Source organism: Vigna radiata, chromosome 6 (assembly GCF_000741045.1).
Source record: "Vigna radiata var. radiata cultivar VC1973A chromosome 6, Vradiata_ver6, whole genome shotgun sequence".
Taxonomy (NCBI): domain Eukaryota; kingdom Viridiplantae; phylum Streptophyta; class Magnoliopsida; order Fabales; family Fabaceae; genus Vigna; species Vigna radiata.
In genome coordinates this window covers 6,062,519-6,088,301 of record NC_028356.1, presented here as the reverse complement: position 1 = coordinate 6,088,301, position 25,783 = coordinate 6,062,519, and the positions used below count along the sequence as shown (strand labels likewise).

Sequence of the window (25,783 nt, the reverse complement as noted above, 5' to 3'; positions counted from 1 at the left end):
AATAAATTGTGTTCGGTCTTAGTCTGTATTGTGTTATGGTCTTTGCATGTTGTGTGTGTGATTGTATAACATGATAGTTAATTCCATTTAATGTATAATCTGATAGAATGTCTATTTTGCTTGCCTGTATGCATATTGTTATGTTAGTTTGAATTTGGACTTATCTTGCATGCTTTTCAACTTAGCTCACCCTTGCACTTGTATGTTGTTTGTTTTGTATGTTCCTGGTCTTTCCTCTTGCGATGATCATCCTGTTATGGATGTGAGCAGATGCAGCAGATGATACTCCCTTAGAGCAAGCACTGGACAATGAGGAACCGACACCTAGTATTCAGTAGCTTCTTAGTTTGCAGTTTTTATCCTTAGTTTTCTACTGATCTTCCTTTACCATGTATTTTGAAAGACTTTATAATTGGGTAAAGCTTTTGAAATACTTTATTTTTGGATGACTGTATATATATATTTATATATTGATACACTATCATCTGATGCTTCAGACTGCTTTTTAGTATTACATTTGGGCTTGCCATGCTTATATACTTGCTATATAATTTTGGGATGTTACAAAAATCAGAATAAAAGTTTTGTATAACACGGAAAATATGTTTAAATAATTTTGTTGAATAATTTGTCATCGAGATTCATTATTCAAAACCATCGTTATCCTTTTCACTACCAACACATAAGCTAAATATGAATTGGCTATATTTTGGAAATATTACTTTCAAATGTTAAATTTTTAAATAATGAATTTCTTTCTTTTTTTTTCTACATTTTCCTAATTTATTTACTTTAATTATTTAGTTTAGTTACTGTATATATAATATTTTTTAGTTACCCTACAAAATATACTATTTTGTACACGCATAAAATATTTTTTATTTAATAACGAGAAATATATAGTTTAGTTTAGTAATAAAATAATTTTTTACACTGATTTAAACAAAAAATATATATTTAACTCATAAAAATATAATAACTAAAATAAATAAAAGACATGTATTATAATGTTTAGAAAGCATAAGAAAAAGTTGAAAATAATGTAAATGGATCAATGTGTGACAAATGTTACTTGAATTTTCGTTCAAAATGTGAAAATTCATTACATCAATATTTTGATATTAAATTGGTTGAGATAATATTGATATAATTAATTATAAAATTAAAATATTTAAATTAACTTTTTTTTTTTAATTTTGACTCGTAAATGATACAAATCTATTTAACATACACTCCAATCATGATATGAAAGGAACACAAATTTGTCTACAAATTATTTTTTTCATGATTAATAATTAAACTAATAGATATAATGGATCGCATCCATTAAAAGTGAATTTCTTATCTTGATTTGATAGAGAGTTGTTTTAGATATTGTATGAGGTAATTTTTGTTTAGTTTTAAAATTTTTTTATGACGATTTTTTTTAAATGAATTTATAAAAGTACATATTAAATAAATTAAAGGAATCAAAACAAAAGAAAATAAGATTTTTTTTTAAAGTTTGAACAAAAATATTTAGTTTGAGAAAAATTAGACAAAAACTAAGTTAAATTGTAGTGTTATTTTTTCATTTAAACAAAAATAAGGTTATTTTAAATTATAAAAATAGAATAAAGACTAATTCTATGTCTTATTTCTATGATTTTTGTCCTATTTTTGTTTTTTTAAAAAAATCATTCGCTTAAGTTAACATAATAAAAAAAATCAACCTTAATAACAAAATCAAACTAATTTTTAAAAAATAAATTCAACAATTTCAATAATGTTATTAAATGATTAACTTAAATCATGATTTGTTTAAAATCTAATTTTTTATTCATTTCAAATCAATCTTAATCTATTAATTTAAGTATGCATATTTACATTCACATTAAATTCATAAGGAAAAATATAAAAGTTTACTCTATTAATTTAAATCTTATTCAAAAATTCTATTCAAGAAAATTTCATTCTTAACATTTAGTATTAAATAAATATATTAAACAAGAGTATCTAATAAAACCTATATATTAATAAAACATTCAAACAATTTCTTAATTTATCACAACCATTACATAGAAACTAAAAATTTTAGTGACTAAGTCACTTATACATTCAAGTAATCCACGGTATTAGGTTCTATATATTAAAATAATACACACAACTTTCTTTATATATAATAATTATCTTCAAGACAAAGTTTTAAAGGTCAAGAAACAAAATCATTCAAAACTTAATAACCTAGAACGAGATATATAAATATAATATAAATTTAGTAAATATTAAAAACAAGTTGAGATAATATTTTTATCAACTAATTTCACTAAAATTGATGACAATCTTATTCAAAAAATAATAAGAAAATAAATTTATAGAGTAAATAGTTTTTTTTTTCCATTTAAAATTTTGATCAGATAAAATTGCTCTTTAGTTCTTCAACTATTATGAGATGCGATCCAATTCTGAAAAAAATATCAGGATTGAAAATGAAATTTTAGAAGAAAAAAAATAAAAAAGAGGAAAGTGAAAAGAAAATATATGATATTTGGTCTTCATATATGGTCTAAGTATATTAATTGATTTTCTCAATCTTTTTAATATGTATATTTAACCATGCTAGTCCATACGTACTCATACTATTGTCCATTATGGGGAATGAGTCATATGTGAGCATTGGTTCGAAATGTCCCTACATCAGTATCTATACATAAAGTTTCCCATTATTATGGTAAACATCACTATATATTTTAAATATTATCCCAAAGAATAAATTAATAACACGAATATTATTGTGCTTCTACAACCAAAACTATATATATATATATATATATATATATATATATATATATATATATATATATATATATATATATATATATATATATATTATTTGACTGGTTCATATGAAACTTTATATCCCTGCAGAATTTATCCAACAAAATATACTCATTACACAATAATATACCCTGTAATTAAACCAAGAGGCAGACAAGACTATGTTAGAAATTTGTCAACTATATTAGAAATGTAAATGTGATTCTAAGTTTTATTTTGAACAAAAAAATTAAGCAATATATAGAAAAAAACTCAAAAATTCACTGTTAAAATTTTTAATTAAAAATGATATAAATTTTTATGTAACTTTGAACACATATCTGATTATTTGTGTCTTCTCTTTTCTAAAAGAACTCATCACTACTTATCTTTTGAAATGTAAGTGTTCTATCACCGTACCAATTCTAAAGTTTCATACATCAAACCAAAATTATATGACTACAAGGGTATCATTTCATCTATATTATTTTTCGTTATTTTATAGGTAGAGCCTAGGGAAAATTTTCCTAAAATTTTATAATGTATTCAATATATTATCCTGCAATAGTTAATGTAAAATTTCAATTATAAAACTGATAAAATAAGGTGTTATGAAATTGATAGAACAAAATAAATTTATCTCAATTTATATATATATATATATATATATATATATATTATTAATACAATTATCTAAATGTATTAGATAACTAAAAAACGTTTTATATTCTTTTTTATCATAGATGTTTCAACATTTATCCATCATCATTTCTAAAATGAAAAATTTCTTGGTCTTTACAGTTATCATTACTTTTATCTTTTTATCTTTTTGTAGACAAATTTCATTTTTATGCAAGGAAACAAGACAATGTATATACATTAATGAATGGTCCAATAGCGGGTAAAATAATATGAACAATAATTTTTTGTTAGGATAGGCTATAATAATAACTCTAATATCATGTTAAGAAATGAACTTTAAACTTAACTCAATTTTACAAAATCGATTTATAAAATAAAATTTACATTTATTTATATACTCTAAATTAATCTTATCTTTAATCGATACAAGACTTCCAATTAAACGTATAACAAAATATTAGAAAACACTATAATTGTTTTTGCATAATTTTTTATGGTGAAAGATTTGTCTTTGAGTGGTGATGGAAGTTATGATTTGAGGAAGTGATGATACTAACCTTTGAGATTTTGAAGGCAAAAACATAAGAACAACTTGGAGTTGTAAGATATTATATATCTTCCACAACACTTTGCATCACTTATATTTGAGACAAATAATTAATGTGCCATGACTTATAAAGGCGATTATGCCAAAATGGACTTGCTTTAACAAATTTGATTTTGTAAAGCTTTATATTCTTTAAACCAAACCATCTTTGGTCTCCCTTCCTAAATGTTGTTTTCATGAATTTGTTTATTATATGCTTCTTCTTCATTTGTGTGCTCCATTGACAAAGCAAAATTCTTTTAACATCAGCATATCACATTGACTTCAAATTTTTCATATTTTTTTTTCAAGTGTGATTGGGTCGGTCCTATGTATCATATGATACGTCACAAAGTATCATATCTTGTTTATTTTTTCTTTATGCCAATAGGTTGAAAAGGTGATTTGTATTTGATTCGCAATTCTAAACTGTGAACTGTGATGTCTTCATAATTGAATGGCCAAGCAAGAGTTACAAATGGATTAATTAAGTTAACATTTTTTACCATTTAGTACTTTTGTCACTTAATAGACATTGTTTAATTACTGATTTGAGTTTTGAATATACAATTAGTTTAAAGGAAATAGTTTTATTGCTCCTAGAGATCCAACTTATAAACTGCATTTTTTTTTCCAATAAAAAGGATTATACATGTGATTTAAAAAAAAAAAAATTAATTGGTGCGATGGGTCATATTTGTGTTTCCATGTGTTTTTACCCTAATAATCATCATAGGTATTAAATAATTTTTACTAACTATGATACCTCTTATGGATATAGTTTTCTTGCTTTTGAGTTCTTTTTGTAACACACTAAAAAAGAATATAATTTATTTAACATATTTTATTTGATCTAATTATAAATCATTGTAAATAATAATTTTTAGGGTTAAATATGTTTTTGGTCCCTTAACTTTCTGTGAAAATTGGAATTAGTCCCTCTTCAAAACTTTGGCCTAATTTAGTCCCCAAACTTTAGAAACGTATGAATTTAGTCATTTTAACCAAATTTTGTTAACTTTATTTGTTATTTCAAACTCGTTTCTCAGTTAACACTGAAGCAAAAATGTGTCAAACAGTGTAAACAACCCAAATGTTATCATGAAACATGCTTGAAACATCAAATAAATATAAAAAACTTTAGTTAAAAGGACTAAATTGATATATTTCTAAAGTTGAGGGACTAAATTAGGCCAAAGTTTTGAAGAGGGACTAATTCTAATTTTCACTGAAAGTTAAGGGAGCAAAAACATATTTAACCCTAATTTTTATAATGACTATTTTTAAAAATATTTTTTTATTAAGAAATCCTGTGTGTCCGTGATTAAAAAAAAAATGCGAAATTCGTTATCAATACAACATCTATTTTCATATCAAAAAATGAGTTTTAAGTCTAATTCAATCTTACAAAATCAGTTTATAAAATAAGGTTTGTCTTTCACTTATATATTATCAATTGATCTTATCTCTAGTTTTCAACCATATTTCATTGGATCAATAGACACTTACGTGGAAATTGGAAAATGATACTTTGCCCATAAACATGTTTATATTTTATATTTTTGATTGACACTGGATTGTGACATTCCAAATGAAAATTAAAAAGACTTAAGGAGCACATAGTTCCATGAACTGGGTACCATTTTAAGTAGAAAAAGGTGGAAAAACGCATCTTGAAGGTGCTCCCCAACATGTGGTCTGACTCAGATATTACGTGTTTCTAGCACACAAAATCTAAAGATGAGATCTGAGGCTGAAATAGCTTTTCTCACCCCTTTTGCTTCCAATTTAATAGTATTATGCACCTTTTCTGGCTCACTAGTACCTTCATAAGAAGGCTTTTAAGGCTGCCAAATAAGATGTTTCAGCTTATATGCTTCAAAACTTTAGGCCATAGACCCAATTTATAGCTCCCAAAACTGTTTGAGGATGACAGACAATACCCTTTTAAGATTAAACACAAACATCACTTTATTTTTTCAGAAGAGAAATTTGCCATAATTCTTGAACCTCAGCAAATATTATTTAAGTTTAATTCAACTTTGTACTTTTTATAAAATGATACTTACATATATAACTTTAGGCCATAGTAATTTTGGCCACTGTGACACATTTTGAATCTTCCACTAGAACTTGTTTCTCCTTATTGTCTTGCACCTACTATGTTAACAAAGGAGAAAAAGAGAGCAAAGCATTAACTACTTTTGCTTCTTTATTAACGAAAAGTAGCTCTTTGAAAAAAGATGTGTATACTCCTAAGAATCATGTGAATATTTAAGATATGATGAAATTATAATATATATTGATAAGGATAAAACTTATTGTATTTGGTTTTGTAGAGTTGAGAGAGAAATGTCATAAGAGATAGATTGCTCCTAAGGTCCAACTATTTGGTTGATATGATATACAGAATCATGAGAAAAGGAAGGAGGCATGGTTGTAAAATGCTTTTTCTTTAGTCCTTAGGTTACGAGGTTCCTAATTTTCAGTGTGCATTCTACAAATGATGATCACACTTCTAAAGACAGAGAAGGCCTTTTTCTTTTCTACTTTTGTCTTCTTTTTATGTGTTATGTGGTTACTATAACAGATGAACTTGCTTTTCAGACAAATGTATGTTTATAGACAGCATGCAGAGATTCTTTACTGGAAAATTTTAAATTAAACAAAACTACTTCTGAGTAGATTTTGTTCCCTGTCCTTATACCATCGTTTGCTTGGATGTAAAGCTAAAAAAGTTATATACAACTCCAACAATACCTTCACTCATGTATGCATTTCCTGGCCGTCCAAACTTCGGAATAAAATGATTTTTCTTTTGGCCAACTTGAGCATTTTCCTTTGGCAATGTGAGTTCTTTTTTCTTGGAGAAATATACATGACAAATTCAACATTGTATTGTATGTTTAGGATCGGACAGTTCCATTTATTTGAAACATCCTATGAACTGTCGGTAAAACAACGTGAACCGAGTAATTGATCTTAAATAAGAATTAAGATTAATGATGATTATCTTAATCTAAAACATAATCATCATTAGTTTAGCTGTAATTAGATCGATACTAATCCGAAACTTATTTCGAAATTTATAACTATATAATTAAAGTATTGTGATAGATTAATTATATTATTAGACTGTCAAATGTTAGTTAATTTTGACGTTAGAATCCCTTTTACAAATAATCTGTTAATACAATTGAATAAAATAAAAAATAAACAGTGACATATGCTAAGAATTGGAAGAATGAAATTTAAAAGACTCATGACCTCAGTCCCGTCAACTAAAACAAACATCAATACAATGAACAAGTTCATGTAAGATATTAAAATATTACACTTTCAACGAATAAAATTTAGTCGACGAATAATTATATTTGATGCTTAAACTCATTTTTACATCAAATTAAAATGTCATTTTGAAAGTTATACTGATCTTCGAAACAAGGGCAACTTCAAATAATTCCAAATAGCAGAGATATGTAAGATTTTTAAGTTTGAACAGTGATGAGCATAATTCTTGTGTTGTGGGTGTGAAGAGTGTGTGATGAAGGAAACTATATATATATATATATATATATATATATATATATATATTATTTTTTGGCTTATTGAATGTCATGTCAAACAGAAGACAAAGAGAACAAAAGTGTTTGCTTTGGTAGAAGGAATAAAAGGATGGCTATTTATATTCGCAGGCTATGAATGGGATTTGAAAAAGAAGAAGATAAAAGTGAGTCAAGTTGCGATTAAGTGATCTGTCAAGAACCATTACCATATAACTGGATTATCTGCAAATGATTTAAGGAAATAATACTCCTAATAAATTTTCATAAGAAACTTCGAGGTTTCTATAATATATATATGGAAAATGATATGGAAAATGTGATTGGACGATTTCAAATTAAAAAATTGAGGGAGGAGTATATTTGGAAGAGAAAAATCAAAGTTTGTTTTTTTAATTTAAAATCGTCCAATAACATTTTGACACGTGTGCAGTGTCAAAATGGTGTCAAAAAATGGTGTTAAAATATCATTTTTCAAAGAAAAAAAAGGTTATTTGACACCATTTATCAATCATTTTACACTTATACATGATAAAATCATCATTAAAAAAATAAACTTTTGTATTTATAAAAAAGAAAAGAAAAGGAGTGAATAATAGTATGAAATAAAAATAAAAAAGATTTTGAATATCAAAATATTATTGTTCAATAAAAAATGGTTTATTTTTATGTTAGACCTATAAGTCCAAAATGCCAAAACATTTTGTAGGAGGAACCTTCCATATTCATAATTAATCGATTGGAATAAATTGTTCAATGTTAACTTTTACTTTTAACATGTTAGATAAGCATTTCCAATGACATCAAATATTGTTTGGTAATCATATTACTGATATATTTATTGATTTTAAACTATTATTTTTAGTAGGAAAATTTGGAAAGCCTCTTTAATTTAGTGAATTAATTTTTTATTTTCTTTCATAATGTTTTAATGACATTATATTAATATATTTTCTTTCAAGAACTAAAAATATTCAAACAGAAAAAGCGACCTGTTTTCTTTCATAGGAAATTTACATTTTTTTGAACAAAATTAGTGTATTGCTTTGAAATTCATACGAACTTTTTATCTTCTTATACATTTTTATTATGATTAACTTTCCCAAGAAAAATAACAAGTAAAAATGTAAGATAATAATATTTTGATAATAAATTATATATCATTATTTTATTATTTTATGTATTTGAAATAGACCCTTATTACATACATAAATGATACATTTTCCAAAAATATATTATTCCTCTGTAAACTGATACCACACTTTAAAAAACCTCTAACCAAAATCAGGCGTTTGAACAATCTTCCAAACAGACAATTGGATCACTGTCACAGTAGTTAAACTGAGATGTTGTTGAATCAAAATTTGAAAACATGAACAGTTACATTGAAAACAACATAGGTTCCTAAAGTTGACAGTTACTAACTATCCTGAAAACTTTGAAACTGTCTTTCTGTCTGTCCTTTTAATACCTTCTGAATTCAAACCACTGAGACAACAAACAGAAATTCTTTGCAACACACACACACACACTCCTCTAACTCAACTCCATGCGTGCAAATACAGCACAGCCTTTTCTTTTCTTGTTTTTTTTCTCTCTCTCTCTCTCTCTCTCTAAATCCTCTTTGATTCTCTCTGCAATCCACCCCTTACTTAATATTCTCCTCATCAGCAGATTCCCTCCTCGCCCACCCCACAACCCATCTTTCTGCCTTTCTCTTCATTGCTTTCCAAGCCAAGAATCTCTTTGATTCCTCTCTTCATCTTTCTCTTTTTTTCAACCACTATTAACTCTTCTCTCATGCCCCTTCTTCTCCATCTCTCTGTCATTTTCATTTCCCTCATCTTCTCTCTCACAACATTGCTTTTTTCCTCCTTATGGCTCCCTCTTCAGATGTCAACCATCTTTCTCATCCATGCATATACGGTATCATCATTCTTTTCTCTCTATCTTTCTCTTTCACTACTATTCAGCAAAATCTGAGCTTCATCACCCCCATCTATTCAAAGCGGTTGCTTTACAGATATTTACGTGAAAGAAAGAAAAAAAAAAAAACGGATTTTGCAGAAGCGTGAACCACCCCATGAAGCTGTTGTTTGAACTTTAAACTTTTTCTGTTGATTTTACTAAATGGGTATTCTCAAAGTTTCGGAATTTACTTTTCACGTGGTTCCAATAAGTTATCTAGACCATGGTGCTTTTTTTTTTATTTAGAGCTTGAATTTTCACTTCTTCTGGTTCTTACTAAACTTGATATACATGGTGGAATTTTGGTGGGATGCAGGGGATTATATTTCTCCTCGCTCAGAGAGAAAGTCTGGTTTCATGAAATGGCTCAGTAAACTTTTCAGAGGTGGGTCTAATAGAGGAAGGGGTGGTCGTCATCTGCATGAGCCAGCAGAGGAAAGCATAGTTTGGGGAGCTCCATCAAGAGCGTTGGTAAAATGAAGCACTGCCTTTTAGTTTTCTTCAATTATGTCTACTGTTATTGGCTTTGTCATATATATTATATTACTATGATGCACCCAGAGTATAAAGGATCTTTCCCGTGTCCTTCACCTAGACTAAGTTTGTAAACTTTTATAGTAATTATTTTGAAATTATGAATAAAATATTTGCATTGGGTGTCTGTATAAAATCTTTACAGTAACAAACAAGAATAAAATCTTTACATGAACAGTGCATGAAAGTTAACTCTACTATTATTGCTTTGCCTAAATTAAAAATGCATTAGCCAATGAATGTAGTATATACAAGGTGATCTTATACGTCATTAACCATAGCTTAGTCAGAGGCATTAGAAGCTTTGATATTTTTTTTTCTTGTTTGGTTTATTAGACTGCCTCTTGGTCTCATCATTAAGTGCAGCGAAACTTTGTATTTGAACTTCATCGAATCTCAGAGCATTTCTTTTGAATTTTGCAATGTACATTTTTTTTACCAAAGATTTGGTCCCACAATGTTAAATTTGTGATTTAATTTTAGATGTTGCATTGTTATGCAGTTATGTGAATCTGATTTCTTATTGCTATGGTGGTGCACATTAAAGGGCAGAACCTTTTCATTAACTTCATTTCATGTTTGTAATCTGTCTATCTTGCTTTATTGCATATATAGTTTATATTATATCTGTTATCTTGTTTGTGCAACAGCAAATTATGCCATATGCATTGTCCTACATCAACATCAAAACTGTATAATTATTTTGGATTTACTTAGTGTCACAAATATAATTGAGGATATGATGTTTGAATAATACTCCTGATGTAATGATCAGGATGATCGTGCTAGAGCTCAGAAGGAGAAAGAAGATCTAGGGCATGCAATGGCACTTTCTTCAGCCGAAGATTTAAAGAGACCAAATGGTTGGTATTTGATTTTCGAAAAGGTATTTGTTATAGAAATGTTTGGTATTAATCTTGTGTTTCCATTAGCCCGTCAAGGATATAGTTGGGGAGAAGACACTGAAGATGATTACTCAAAGGCACCTATGGATACCCTTAGTTCATCAGCACACCCTCCATTTGCCCCTACTCCATTTTATCCCCACGAATATAGGTAAAATCCCTCCCAAAGCTATTAGAAATAACTTCTTTCTCTTATTCCTCATGCTCAGAAGCAAGATATTTTGACACTATGTGTGCATGAATGTCACTCTACGTTATTGATAATTTTATTGACTCCATATTTTCATTTTTACCAAGTAACAACAATTCTATGAAGAGATATAGGGCTTCACATGATCACATCATCAGTATATGAATAAATGATGGTCCTGCAGCATCATTTCTTACTTGTTTCTGGGAAGCAAGTTGCAGAAGGAATCAGAATCTGTTCCTTCTAAACAAATTTGAAAAGAGAAAAAGAAACTTGCAGCATGTGCAGACATGTAGTTTTGGAGGGATAGAGTTCTATGGCAATGTCTAAGCAAAAGGAAATTAACTGATAATGTGTAGTTTGTCATTGAACAGAAGAATATGTGGTGGCTGCAACCAAGAGATAATGTATGGAAATTGTTTGGGGTGCATGGATACGTATTTTCATCCAAATTGCTTTCGCTGTCATTCATGTCGCTATCCCATTACTGAGCGTGAGGTAGTTTTATTATCCTCTTTGATATTCTTAGGAGATGATGAGATCACCACTTTTCTTCTTGATTCATCTCTTACTTGTTTTCTTTTCTGTTTTGATCGTAGTTTTCCTTGTCAGGGAAGCATCCATATCATAAATCCTGCTTTAAAGAATTGACTCATCCAAAATGTGAAGTTTGCTTCCAATTTGTAAGATTGGTTTGCCTTTGCTTATTCAAACTGTCACGCTTTATTAAATTTTTTTCTCTGTTTAAGGTTATCAAAATTTCAGTTTGTTTCATGTACCTTAGATTTTTTTGACCTGTGGTTCATCTTTTTAACCTATCACTTTGCAGTTAATAAAGAGCTATATTAACAGATTTTATTTATTTTTTAATTCCAGATTCCCATAAATGCAGCTGGGTTGATTGAGTACAGATGCCACCCCTTTTGGTCCCAAAAGTATTGTCCATCTCATGAATATGATAATACAGCTCGTTGCTGTAGTTGTGAAAGATTGGAGGTACTAATTTAAGTAGTCACCCAATTTAATGATTCGGATATTTAGAACAAGTAGTTTTCTGAAGTTATTTTTTGCTACTGTTACATTATTTTCCTTGAAGCCTCTGAACATAAAATACTATAGACTAGAAGATGGACGAAGTTTGTGTTTAGAGTGCATGGAATCTGCTATAATGGACACTGGTGATTGCCAGCCTCTTTACCATTCTATCAGAGATTACTATGAAGGAATGCAGATGAGAATAGATCAACAAATTCCCATGCTTCTAGTTGAGAGAGAAGCACTTAATGAAGCTATTGTAGGGGAGAAAAATGTAAGGAACATCCCTTCTTTGTTTTAGTGAAATAACTAGTCCACCTTCTCTCATTCTGTGCTTTCTGCCAGGGTTTTCTACACTTACCAGAAACAAGGGGTCTGTGCCTCTCAGAGGAGCAGACTGTGACCAGTGTAAGATATTAAAACTTTTTACTTCTTGTTTTGGTAGAATGTGGAATCCATAGTGAATGAGATTACTATATGCTTGTTTCAGATACATAGAAGGCCAAGAATTGGAGGCCATCGACTGATAGGGATGAGAACTCAACCTCAAAAACTGATTAGAAAATGTGAAGTTACAGCAATTCTTGTTCTTTATGGTCTTCCTAGGTAAACTAGTGGACAATGGAAACTTTGCTTTTTGTCCCCTTCAAATTAGAGCTGATTGATTCCCTTTTGAATATAATTGTGAGTTCAGATATTTTTCCAATACTCATAAGACAAAGTACCGATGACAGACTATAATGTTACTTCTTATTGATGATGTTCAAACTTCATTAAAGGAGTTCTCGTACCTTAATGACATGCAGGTTACTCACTGGTGCTATACTTGCCCATGAGTTGATGCATGGCTGGCTACGCCTTAAAGGTATCATATTTTAATGTTTATGGTATTAAACAATGTAAGCATTCACAACCTTTTATTTATCTCATTCATTCATCTTGAACAACTAAGCAGGTTACCGAAACCTTAACCCTGAAGTAGAGGAAGGCATTTGTCAGGTTCTTTCTTATATGTGGCTTGAGTCAGAAGTAATGCCTAGCTTTCAAAGCATGCCATCAACATCCACAGCTTCTGCTTCTTCTTCCTCCTCCTCCTCCTCAAAGAAGGGTGCAAAGTCTCATGTTGAAAATAAATTGGGTGAGTTTTTCAAGAATCAGATTGTCAATGATTCTTCCCCTGCTTATGGTGGTGGCTTTAGAGCTGCTAATGAAGCTGTTAATAAATATGGTTTGCGTAGAACACTTGACCATATTCATTTGACTGGATTTTTTCCAGTGTAACAAGAACGCAAGTTCTCAGTGTATGGATATAAGTCTTTGTTTTTCATTTTCTTTGGTTCCATTCCACAAATGGAGGACCAGGACCGATTCAAAGTAAGATTGGACAACTTCTGCTATTTGTATCCTATGAGGATGTCCAAGTCTAATTTGACCAAAAAAATAAACGCATTACAAGTTCCTATTAGAATTCTTGCTTAATAGCAAATGAATTTCTTCAATCATCCAATAGAAGTGACATCGCATGTTGGCATATCATTTTGAAAACAATATTTGCAGAAAATTACAACTTCAACAATGAGAATAACCCTATGACAACTTTAAATGACATTGTATATACGATTCTCTTAGCGCATGAGGTAAAACAATGGCCCCAGGTCATCTCATTAATAGATAAAAATAAAGGAAAATTGCTTTTACATTTAGAGGGCAAAATTAAGAATTAGAAGCACTTTTCATCAACGACCGTTTGTCATTGAACAAAATCAATTCTATACAAAGTTGACGAGAACACCTCTACTCTCTTAATTTCTCCCCTAAATTGAAACTAAAATAATATCAACATACTCAACATTTAAGTTTGTCAGAATCCATTTTTCGTATATAATGAGTCCCATCTTAGAAGCATAAAATTCTATTATGAGAAAAATAAACAAAGGCATGGGGCCTCCAACTCCAAATGACTGGCTTTTGTAGCATGATTCTCCCTGTTCTTATCAAACTTGAATTCTGAAAGTGTTACTTTTAATTCGAGGTTTAAGATAAAAAAAAATAAAAAAAATGGGGTCATTAGCAACCAGCTGCAGTCTTGCAGACTTATAGATATTGCTCATTTCACTTCCCGTTTTTCTTTAGAGCGCTAAAGACAAAGCAGACCACGGGGGAAGCCATGACGATAAAATCTTAATATTAAATGTATGCAAGTTTCTGTACATGCAAAAAATCTATCCCCATGGGAGCATTACAAAATTTCCCATGTCGAGGACTCGTGAAATAAAATGAACTACAATTGTTAAATCGTAAATGTAACTCAACCCTTTTGAATGGGTAAATAACTTTATCCATTTACTTCTTGCATATCAGACCCCAGTGTTGATGGGTGTAGTTATCCGGTAGCAATATCTGATAAAAGCATCTTCAACGTTTCATAAGTCATAAAACAAATACCTACACCTGGCACCACCTTGTAGTATTCCGGCAAAATTCCTCTGTAAAGACCACGCACGCCTTCTGTCTGGATTATATGCCTAAAAACACCATAGAGGCCTGTTGTATAAACACGGGCTCGCCCACCAGCCCCCTCAAGTTGCTTCCTCCGCCTCACAAGATCCAAGGGAAACGTTGCTGCATATAGAATAACAGATGGATTGAACTATACCCATTCTAGTAACCAACAACTCGATTTTACATCAGATCGTTAATGTTTGGGACAAGACAGTGCATTATCAAAGTGGTATGATGATTAATCAACAGAAGTGCAAATTAACTCCAAAGCAAGAAATGAAGTCAAAATAAACTGCATTTGAAGTAAAAAACCAGTGAACTGTAAGACAAAATGGGACTTTCTTATTGTAGTGATCCTGTATCTCTGACAAAGTAGCAAAACCTGCACTTGAACTTTATAGGATATTCTAAAGAATAACCAAGATGAACATAGAATTTGTGATCATTTGACATTAAGAAACTATGGATGCGCAAGTCCATCATAACATGGTAATAGCTGCAGTATTTAAAAAATCCAAACACGCAAAAACGGTAAAATTGTCTTCAAGTAGTAAGAGTCTCAGTAAAATACAGCCTTACCTGAACATACAATGGCTGCAGCAGAAGGGCAGACAACCTTTAGTGACACAATTGATAAAAGGACACTACTAAAGTTTGGCATGCATGTGGTTAGTCTCTAAATAATACTTGACACAATTACCCATCTCCCAATCAGTAATATTTGGTTTTTGTCCCCTGTTTAACAGTAGTTCTTTGTGGACGATTCCATTTATCAAAAATACTTTATCATAAATAATTAATTTTATTAATTTGGTACCATAATTTCCACCATTCAGAATTTTAGAATATGCTGAAAGCAATACTATTAAAGCTGTAAAAACAGATTCTTCAGAAACACATCAACAAGGTCTGAAGAGGATTCCGGTACCCAGCCATACATCAGGTGAAGGTAGCCTTAAGTGAGAAGCATACCTCAAAGAGGACAGCTCTCACATTTGTTAACTGAGGAAATCATATAGGTTCATCCAAGCAATGCCACCCCATGATGAAATCCACTGCAAAGCTTGGGGAGACATGTCATAGAACAAACCTTGGGAAGATGATTACTTGAGCAAGATCTTTAGACAATAATGAAGTTAGAGAAAGACAAGAAAAGGGTCTTTTTAACGTCTTCCTTACTATATATTGTCATATGCCCCAGATAAAATAAAAACTCCAACCTGGTCTCTGGTTCTAGGGGTCAATCTGGTTAGATACTTGGTGCAGTTCCTGCACCAAACTCTCTTTCTCTGCATCAAAAAGCATAATAAACCACTACAGACATTAACTTCTTTGATGTTCTTGGGTGGAGCAAATTCAATAGTTTGACTAAAGGATTCTTAACTGTAATTGAACATTTGATACAACAAAACTAAGTTGAGTGCCCTAATGCCACAGAGATGTAGGAAAAAGGTAATATACCAAAAGAATGTGCATAACCCCATTTGGAAGGAACATCAAAAAGCAAATTATCAATACTACTTGTCTGACAAGGAACACCAAAAGTTCACGTTATAAAAAAACCTTATGAGAAGGAATGCCAAGTATGTATTTTACAATTCCGCCCTTTAACTGCTCACCTGTTGATGATGCAATGCCTGAAAGACTGCCGCATGCCAGACTAACAGCAACAGGAGAATCATTGGATCTGATATGTATTAATAAAGAAATATTAATATAAGAAAAAAGGTGATTATACATGAACTAGAGGGAATATGGGTTACATCAAACTGCTGAATTAATTTGTAGATTGATTACCTATTTGACTGCCAAAAAGATCTCAGGGATTCATATACAGAGAAGCTGATAGCTATACTTGGCCCTACAGTCTGCATTAGCACCAGAAACATGTAGCTATTTAGTCGCAAAATAATATAGTCTTCGAGTAATTGTGTTAAATTGATCATAACACCATACCAAGAGTGTAGTTCCAAGTCCCTTATAAAGTCCAAGTATCCCCTCTTCCTTGCTAATTGTGTGTAAAGCATGCCAGATACCTCTGTAATAGGTAAAATTTGTCTGCAAAAAATTTAACAATCCTAATGGTTCAGAATTAAACTTAAAATATAAATGCAAGTATCTTTAACCAGCCACTATGCATAAACAGTTCATCAAATTTAAGTAGACATCTCTAGCTGATAATCTGTTTCAAAATAAGACAATTTCATGGTCAGGGTCATCAGCATGCGAAGTTCAGAGCGTATAGGCTAAAGATCACCAAGAAAAATAATACAAAAACAAAAACTGCAACAACAAATGTCTTATCCACTAGGTGAAGTCAGCTATACGGGTTGTACAACTAAGCCCAAAGAAGACTAATGCAACTAGTTATAATAGGGATGGGTCAAAATTAAATTGAACTGAATGACAACTTGGTCACGTATATCATTGAACAACAGTACTCATCAAAACTAGCAAAAAAAAAAAGAAAATGGGGGCCAAACGCACAACGGAAAAGGGCTACCCGAACACCTAACAAAAATGAAAGATATGTGATATACCTGCGCAGCTAGCCGCGTTCTTACAAGATCCAAGGGATAAGTAGATGTAGCAGCAGTAATTCCTGCCATGCCACCGCTGACAAAATGCACACAAAGGTCTGCACTAACATTATCTCTATGACTTTGCAGTCCCGTAGCCTTCTTTAGCAACTGATCATACAACGTACCAGTAAACACAATTCAATCCAAGGACAATCAAGTACTCATCATAAACACAAATGTGTTACTTCTCAACAACATAATCAAATGAAAGTAAATATCCAAATCGCAGCACCTATCACCTTACCTTCTTGTAGTGCTCGTAAGTATAAAAGTTAACCGAAGAATAAGGTAACCGGTGAGCAATGGTCACCAGATTCCCTTTCCAGAAAGCCCTAAACCCCTCTTCATGGATAATCCGGGAAGCCTCATTCCATATACTGGCCTTTCTCAAAGTCACAACGTTGGAATGCATTCCCTGAATCTGAAAACAATTTAAAAAAATTCTACTTAAAAACCAAAAACGCAGAATTTTATTTTTTATTTTTTAAAAGTTAATATGAAATTAAAAAATTGGAACCTGGAAGAGGATGGTGAGTCTCGCAAGCGGCGCCGTACATGTCTTGCTTAAAGCGCCAGCGACTCCCCCGGCGAGAAGTTGCGAAACAGTTCCAATCTGCTTTGGCGGCGGCTGCACAAGTTTCCGTACACCACCGTCCACCGCCACTCCAACCCTAGCTTCCATTTGCATCTCCTGGTTCCGATTTTCACTTTTCTATTCCCTTTCACCACTTACTCTAACAAAATTAAACCTCAACCTATCTTCACTGCCTGAAGAATATGAAGGGCTTGCAATTGTAACTATGCATCGAGCATTTGTTCTCTTCACTTTCTTCACTCTGCGCAAAATCAAACGACTACGCGTTCTTCTTCTTCTTCCCCGCCTTCTCAGGTCGGCGACGTCGTTTTTTGCGAACCGGATTAACCAAAACGGTGACGTATCGGCAGGGAGAATTCACGAGAAAAGATAAAGCAGTGTGGATTTTAGGCGGTGCGGTGAGCTGCAAGGTGATTTTGTGTTTCGCGTGGATGATTTGAAAGGAACGGTGATTTCTGGGTATTATTTTTAATTTAAAAGGGGTTTAGTGTGAAAGCAGATACAGGGGACCAATTCCACTGGCGAATATGAGTGGGGAATATGCTGTTGCCTGAAATTTAAGTTGAGAAGGCACATTAGACAGCTGTAAGATATCAAGCTTAGGGCTACGTCGGTTAAACCGAGCCCCTATCAAAAGGTGACACGTGTCACGTAAAAAAAATTCCTTTATTTTTTTTCCTAAAATTTCACCTGCAATTAAATGAAAAGAAAAACCACTTTTATGACTCAATTTGCCAGGTTTTGAAAATATAATGAAAATAAATTGAAATACTGTTTAAATTTTATGAACATTTATTTATGTAATTTTTTCCAACTTGAACAGTAGTCATAAACAATAATATTTGACTTAGTAAACATAACAAAACAATAATAGTATTATTTTCTTAAGGTAGAACGGTGACAACAAAACAACTTATACTGTTTGGTCTAACTTGCAATTTTTCCTATGTTACACGCGGAATAATTTTCGATACTAATTAGAGGAAATTGGTAAGGAAATATAAGAAATATTTGTAGTAATTGTTGATGTGAAATTTCAAATTTTCAAAAGTTTAAAGTCATACAAAATGATATTCAATTCTAAAATTAAGATTCTAGAACTCCTATAAATTATCAATTCAATTAATAATTACCTTGTAAACCTCACATGGATGATAATAATAATAATAATAATATAATAATAACAATATAATAATAATAATAATATTTATTCTTTAATACATTTGTTGTGACTTATACAGTCAGATAAAGATATCCGATTTATTAAAAAATTTAATTGATTATTTTAGTACAAGTTGTTGTAGGTTTAAATATATCTTGTTTAATGAGCAATTGAGGTCACATTTTAAAATAGAAATATTTGGTTTTATTATTTTAAATTTTTTGTAATTTAGTCTATCTGCATTTTTACATTTTAACTGATTAAGTAATTTATAGTGTTTTAAATGAATATGTTATGATTCATTTAAATAAAAATACACAACCAAAAACATGTACACAGTTAAAATTTTGAACATTATTTTATCTTGTTATAAAAGAATTATCTGTGTAAAATATTTTATAATAATTATTTCGTAAAATAAAACTCTATCATTTGTATCAGCAATATTCATAGTTTCGAGCGAATATAAAAATATTAAAAGTTAAGTAATTTTTTTAATCTGCCGTGAAATTTCTTATTTTAAGACAAATTTTATTATTTTATTTGAATTTACTTTTGTTAAGAAATAGAATATAAATTTAATTTAATTTTACAGTTTTTAAGGTAAAATTATATCTATTTATATATTTTAAATTGATTTTATTTTTAATTGAGGTGAAACTTTAATTATTTTATTTTTTAGCATGTCTCATAATAAATTATATGAACTATAGATAGAATACATTTAAGATATGATTTTTTGTTGGTGACCAAAAATAACCATTATGAAAGGGTCGTTCGTTGACATAAATAGCTGCATGGCTTATACACCACATTTTAATGTTGATGATTCGCCAAGTTTGGTGGTGATAGAATTTGGTTATGATAATTATTATGCATTATTTCCACGTGCTATAGTTCCCATACACTATAATTGGTTGAAGGAAAACTACACTACACAGATTTTTTGGTTGGAACAGGACTTTCACATGCTCCAATTGCAGCCTGTCTTACTTTATGGTTCACATCCAATGATTATTGAGTTTCAGCATGTTGTCCTCAAGCATGGCGCTGCTATTTTCATCCAATATTTTTTTCATTAAGTTTATTTCACGTTTGAAATGATTTTTCAATTAATATTTTTTTCACAAAATGCATCAAATAGTATAAATAATTCATTATATGATATTATGAAATACAATTTAAACATTAAATAAACTTAACAATATTTAGTTAAAAGGATTAAATTTATGCACTCAATATCCACGTATACAAGCACAAATGCATACACATGCACCATACAGGCGTAGGCGCAAGCACAGCAAGAGATGTAGCGGAAACACATAGAAGAGATTTGGCACTAAGGACAGAACAAGGTACTAAATTAAACTAAATATCCAAGAGAAATTAATTTTAATTTTTATTAAAAATTAAGAGAATAAAAACATATCTGATTCTTATTGTTATTAACCCCTTTAATATGGAAAACACTATTGTCTATCTGTAATATCCCCAACAATCAATGGTTAATAATACTTCTAGTTTGAGTTTTTAAGCTGAAAAGGTGGTGTAACTTTTGAGTTAACATGTGATTTTCAACGTTAATGACAGAATTAAGTTTCACCTTGAACCAGACATGGTAAGTGGAGAGTTTACGTGTGATTTTAGTATTATAATTGTTTTGAGAATTAACAAAATATACATGGTTTATAGGACTATATTAAACTATTACTCTAAATACAGTTATACAAACACATTTCATGAATCAAAATGAACAATACTAAGCATAGTTTTTGAGGTCAATATTATCAAACTTGTGTTGTGAGCGCTATGATTTTATGATGAATGAAACATACACCAGAAAGAATAGGAGCAACTTTACAATATTAAAGACTAAACCTAAGATCCTAACTCCTAATGGTATATATGCATTTCAAAAATCAGCAAACGCCAAAGCAAAGAACATGAATTGTTAAAACGTCATATTCATTTTAATCGAGATTGTTGAAGACTATAGATCCTCATCCTCCCACATCTTACACAGAATCAAAAACAGACCTGACAAAAGGTCTAGCAACTATTCCTCATGTGTTTTTGAATAACATTTTTTAAAAAACCTTACTTTTCCCTCTCTTTTTCTACATTACTAGTTAGAGCAACAACTTCTGGTGGCGGTATTACCTTGCATATTGGAGACATTTATGGTAGTTCCTTGGGGAAGGCCAGAAGAGGCAGTGGCCTGTTGTGCTGCCAGTGCCTTTTTACTTACGATGTGATATATATCAAACAGAATGGTTTGGAATGCCTTCTCCACATTGTATGCCTCCAATGCTGAAGTTTCTAGAAAGGACAAACCTTCCTTCTCGGCCAAACGTTGAGCATCATCAGTAGGGATTGCTCTCAGATGATTCAGGTCAGATTTGTTTCCAGCCATCATGATAACAATGTTGGAGTCTGCATGGTCCCTTAGTTCACGGAGCCACCTCTGCACATTCTCAAATGTTTGTCTCTTGGTTATGTCATACACCAACAAGGCACCAACAGCTCCTCTATAGTAGGCACTGGTGATTGCTCTATACCTCTCTTGCCCTGCAGTGTCCCATATTTGTGCCTTTACTGTCTTTCCCTCCACCTGTACAAATATGTTTTTTCAAGGAAGTGATTAATCAACTCTGCATGCAGATGACAAAGGAAATATATTTATATAACATTGGAAATCCAATTCCTTTGTTTTCTCACATGGGAATATCATCAAACATGTAAGAGGAATCATAAAAAAAGAATCTTGTTAGCTTCATCTGTTGACAGTTGACATTTCTACTAATCTATCAGAGCCCTCAAACCTCATGCAGATCACTCTTATCATACACAGCTCATTTTATTGTTCTTTGGCAGCAAATTTTGCATAAATACTACGTAATTTCATTTCAGTTCTTTTTCGTGTAAAATCTTACGTGTTCTTAGATGGGATCTATAAAAGAATGGGAGTAAGTCTTTTTCAATGACAAGAGTATAAATTTGCAAATATTATTAACTGTTACTCTATAGAGAAAACACATAATATAATATGCAGTTCTTCAAATTCCTATTCAAATGAAAAGAATGAATATTGTTAAGAAATGCACTCCACCTACTTGCTTAAACTTCATGAACAGAGCCTCCTTTATCAAGGCTTGGATTATCGTCATTTATTCTTCTAAAGTACAGACTAAATTTCACATTATAAAGTCAAAATGAATCGTTCCACACTACAAGTACCGTGATTCGTGTTAGAAATAATGAAATAGACTTTTTCATGGATTCACCCAATTAGAATGGATTGTTAGCATTTTCTCCAAGAAGAGAGAAAGTTCCCAAGACATTGTGAAAGACCGACCAGTTTATAGATGACTCCGTTATGGTTTTATGGATTAGTGCAATATGTAGAAAACATAAGATTTATCATATAATATACCTTGAAAGATTACATAGTTTTCTGTCATTATCAAGAAGCATTCTTTCATTAAAGTTTTTGTGAATGAATCGAAAAATAAAAACGGAATAAGAAAGTATGCATAGGAACCTGCAATGTTCTGGTTGCGAATTCAACCCCAATGGTAGACTTAGATTCCAAGCAGAACTCGTTTCGCGTAAACCTGGAAAGGATGTTAGACTTGCCAACCCCGGAGTCTCCGATCAAAACGATCTTGAAGAGGTAGTCGTATTCATGATCCACTTTGTACGCCATGCAAAAGAATGGAACGAAAAATCAAACTGGGGGAAATAAATTGTTAGTTAGAGGATTCAAGATTCAAACTTTGGTGAAGAGGAGTGAGGAAGAAGGAGAGAGAACGAGGGAGAAGGAAGAGGCACATTGCAAGGCCAACATTACCCCAAACAAAATTAACGGACGACAAACAAACCAACTATCAATAGGACTTTACTCAACTCCTGCAAATGTGGTTTTCACTAATTATTTTTTTAATAATACTAATAATAATAAAAATTAACTATTCATTTTCAAATTTGCATGATGTTGAGGGTAATAAGAATAGTTTTTAAATATTTATTTTTAAAATTATCAATTTGGGTTTCTTTTACAAATAATGTGCTCTTAGTGGTCGATTTTGAAAATGAAGTTGAAAAAAAAAATGACGGCTTATGTATAAATTAAAATTTGAACTGAAGTTGTTAACGTAACAATTTCAGGATGATTGAATTTGAACAAAATTTGTCATCATTTCATTGTGGTGATTTTAGTATAATTGATTTTGAATTAAAGTCATTATTTCCTTTGATAACTTCCCTAAAATTGATTTTGAATTAAAGTCATGAAAGGATGATCATTTCAGTTCAAAAACAAGTACACTGAGAATAATGATTTTCGCTCAAAATAAATTACACTAAAGTCACCAAATGACGATTTCAATTCTAAAGCAATTACATTGAAGTTGAAAATGTAATTTCACATGGGAAAGGGACAAGTGAAAACGGCTCATGCCAAATGCAAATTTTCTAGAATATATCAAAACACTGTTCAGACATTAAATAATTTTTGTTTACTCGATTGTTCAATCCCTATAATGCTAAAATTTTTAAAAATCAACAATCAATTCAATCATCATTTCTTCATTCAATTTTCATCATTTCTCTTTTTAGTTTTAGGTTATTAGATGTAGCATTAGAAGAACTCCCCTCCTCCACTCTTCCATATCCATCAACATCATTATTTAAATCAAGAAACTCATATTTTTAGATAGAAGTATAAATTATTGCTTCAATATTTTTTAGCAATAGATGACTTGTATATTTATTCAAAATCATTGAATCAATGCTAAGAGCATATTCACATGCAACTATAGTAATTGAGATACTTAACAAGTCTGTAGTTATGACTGACAAATCTAAAAAACATTGACAATTACTCTTTCACTATTCAAAAACATCCATATATTCAATAATATCAACATCTAACATTAGTTCATCCAAACATAATATTGAAAATTCAACAAGAAATTTGTTAGTAATTATATTTTTTAAAATTCACCGATAAAATAAACTTTAATTTTTTGCTAAATATGATAAAACAATTATTATAAATTAAATAGAGATGAGTAAAAAACAGACAAAAATGATAAAGAAGAGGAGATGATGGTGGTAGTGTCAACGATGACATTAGTAGAAGAGGAGGAGAAGCCAGAGGTGATGAATGCAAAATGACAACAACAACAAGCATAATAAAGAACACAACAATGGTGATGGCGATGTTTATAACGAAGAGGAAGATGAAGGAAGAGGAGGATAAAGAGAAAAAAAAGAAAAAGAAGAGTATGAAGAAGAAGAAAATCAAATTGCGATATTTGTAATGAATTTTATCGATAGAAACAAATTAAATATGGATGAAATTTTACCAAGTAAAAATATTTGTTTGTAACAACTAACAAATAATTATCGTTGAATTTTTTTCGTCTAGTACTAATGAATTTTTTTATCGATTGGTAAAATTTATCAATAAGCATTTTACGAATAGATTTTTAGTCATCGTTAATAATTTCGCTTTATTAATATATTGGACATGATATATGCTTGATGTAATAACAACTAAACTTAGCTCAATCTGAATCTTGATCAACTCGTCATAACATCCAAACTCACTTAAGCTAGGTTAGATCTAATCTTAATCAAGCTAGGCCTAACTAATCTTGATCAAGATAGTCTCAACTTGATCTTAATCGAACTAGGATTGATCTGGACTTAATTTAATTCAGTTCAATGTGGATTAGCTCTAACTTGAATAAACATAAATTTGACTCGATTTAGGCTCAAACAATCTCGACTCCTTCTAACTTTTGATAAACTAGTTTTAACTTGGACTTAAACTAATTTTAGCTAAATTTGACCTAGTCTTGATCAAAATAAACTTGACCTATCTTAATTGGACTAAGATCAACACAAACTTAATGAACCATTTGCACCTTGAATTATTGTGAACTTGTTCTTAATCAAATACATATAGACTTAGCTTAATTGAATTTACACTGTATTTAAAACTCTCAAATGTTGTTGTGTATATGTTAGTTGAATTTGGATTTATCTTGCATACTTTTCAACCTAGCTTACCATTGCATTGTGTGTTGTATGTGCTTGCCTTCCCTTTTGCGATGATCATCCAATCCTTTGGATGTGAGCAGTAGCTGATGACGTGCTCTTGGAGCAAACACTGGAGAATGAAGAAGGTGCAGCGGCTTAGTGCTTAGGACTTCTCCTAGATCCTGTTTAGATAGTTACTTTATTTTGAAAGACTACTAGCTTTTCTTTTGTTATGCTTTCTATTTTTGAAATACTCTTTAGGCACCCTTAGATCTTTAGTTGTCATGTATTTTGGAAGACTCTCAAGTTTGTATTTAAGTTTTATTAAAATTCTAGCCTTAAATTGAGGATGACTGTATATCTTAATACTCTTATTTTATACTCTAATCGCTCTCTCATATTATATTTGTTGAATTCCATATATATACTTTTGGCTATATATTTTGGGATGTCACATTAAACTTGGATTAACTTGCATTATGAACTTGGATCACACTAAAGTGATTCAATCTCATGAAAAAGACTTAATACTAGATTATACTACTACTGACATAACTTGACATAACTTAAACAATTTTAAATCTTGAAAATCTCAAATATTATATTGAACTTAAAATATAAAAATTTAAATTTAAATTTGAGAAAATATTTAAATAAACTCGGAACAATATAAGT

At 30.7% G+C, this 25,783-nt stretch overlaps 3 protein-coding genes and 1 long non-coding RNA gene across 10 annotated transcripts in view; 2 read left to right on the top strand and 2 right to left on the bottom strand.

Moving 5' to 3' along the window:
- LOC111241786 overlaps window positions 1-370 on the top strand; it is a 2,258-nt gene extending 1,888 nt beyond the window's left edge. Inside the window, exon 3 of the long non-coding RNA XR_002668068.1 lies at window positions 271-370. This is a non-coding gene — a long non-coding RNA (uncharacterized LOC111241786). The remainder of the gene's footprint in view (window positions 1-270) is intronic.
- Window positions 371-8,820: 8,450 nt separating this feature from the next.
- LOC106763871 (protein DA1-related 2) lies at window positions 8,821-13,721 on the top strand. Of its 2 annotated transcripts, none has more exons than XM_022781973.1 (12): window positions 8,821-9,513; window positions 9,872-10,026; window positions 10,865-10,952; window positions 11,022-11,145; window positions 11,544-11,682; window positions 11,784-11,867; window positions 12,061-12,180; window positions 12,281-12,493; window positions 12,565-12,627; window positions 12,710-12,825; window positions 13,026-13,084; window positions 13,175-13,721. In XM_022781973.1, the coding sequence occupies exons 1-12, from the start codon at window positions 9,465-9,467 to the stop codon at window positions 13,498-13,500; spliced, it is 1,536 nt and encodes a 511-aa protein (XP_022637694.1). In that variant the 5' UTR covers window positions 8,821-9,464; the 3' UTR covers window positions 13,501-13,721. The 2 variants fall into 2 exon arrangements, with proteins under 2 accessions (XP_022637694.1, XP_014503522.1); XM_014648036.2 differs by having other exon boundaries at window positions 8,823-9,513; window positions 11,559-11,682.
- A 659-nt stretch (window positions 13,722-14,380) lies between these two features.
- On the bottom strand, window positions 14,381-18,438 carry LOC106764777 (mitochondrial substrate carrier family protein B). Of its 6 annotated transcripts, none has more exons than XM_022781976.1 (8): window positions 17,821-18,438; window positions 17,548-17,724; window positions 17,262-17,411; window positions 16,678-16,779; window positions 16,519-16,589; window positions 16,341-16,408; window positions 15,942-16,010; window positions 14,705-14,841 (listed from the first exon to the last, which is right to left on the bottom strand). In XM_022781976.1, exons 1-7 carry the CDS (start codon window positions 17,989-17,991, stop codon window positions 15,955-15,957), a joined length of 795 nt encoding a protein of 264 aa, XP_022637697.1. In that variant the 5' UTR covers window positions 17,992-18,438; the 3' UTR covers window positions 14,705-14,841; window positions 15,942-15,954. The 6 variants fall into 6 exon arrangements, 5 of the variants coding, with proteins under 5 accessions (XP_014504651.1, XP_022637695.1, XP_014504653.1 ...); XR_002668144.1 differs by having other exon boundaries at window positions 14,706-14,841; window positions 15,694-16,010; XM_014649165.2 differs by lacking the exon at window positions 15,942-16,010 and having other exon boundaries at window positions 14,381-14,841; window positions 17,821-18,436.
- A 2,549-nt stretch (window positions 18,439-20,987) lies between these two features.
- LOC106764778 (ras-related protein Rab11C) lies at window positions 20,988-22,941 on the bottom strand. The gene is made up of 2 exons (XM_014649168.2): window positions 22,602-22,941; window positions 20,988-21,671 (listed from the first exon to the last, which is right to left on the bottom strand). Exons 1-2 carry the CDS (start codon window positions 22,764-22,766, stop codon window positions 21,186-21,188), a joined length of 651 nt encoding a protein of 216 aa, XP_014504654.1. The 5' UTR covers window positions 22,767-22,941; the 3' UTR covers window positions 20,988-21,185.
- Between the last annotated feature and the right edge of the window lie 2,842 nt (window positions 22,942-25,783).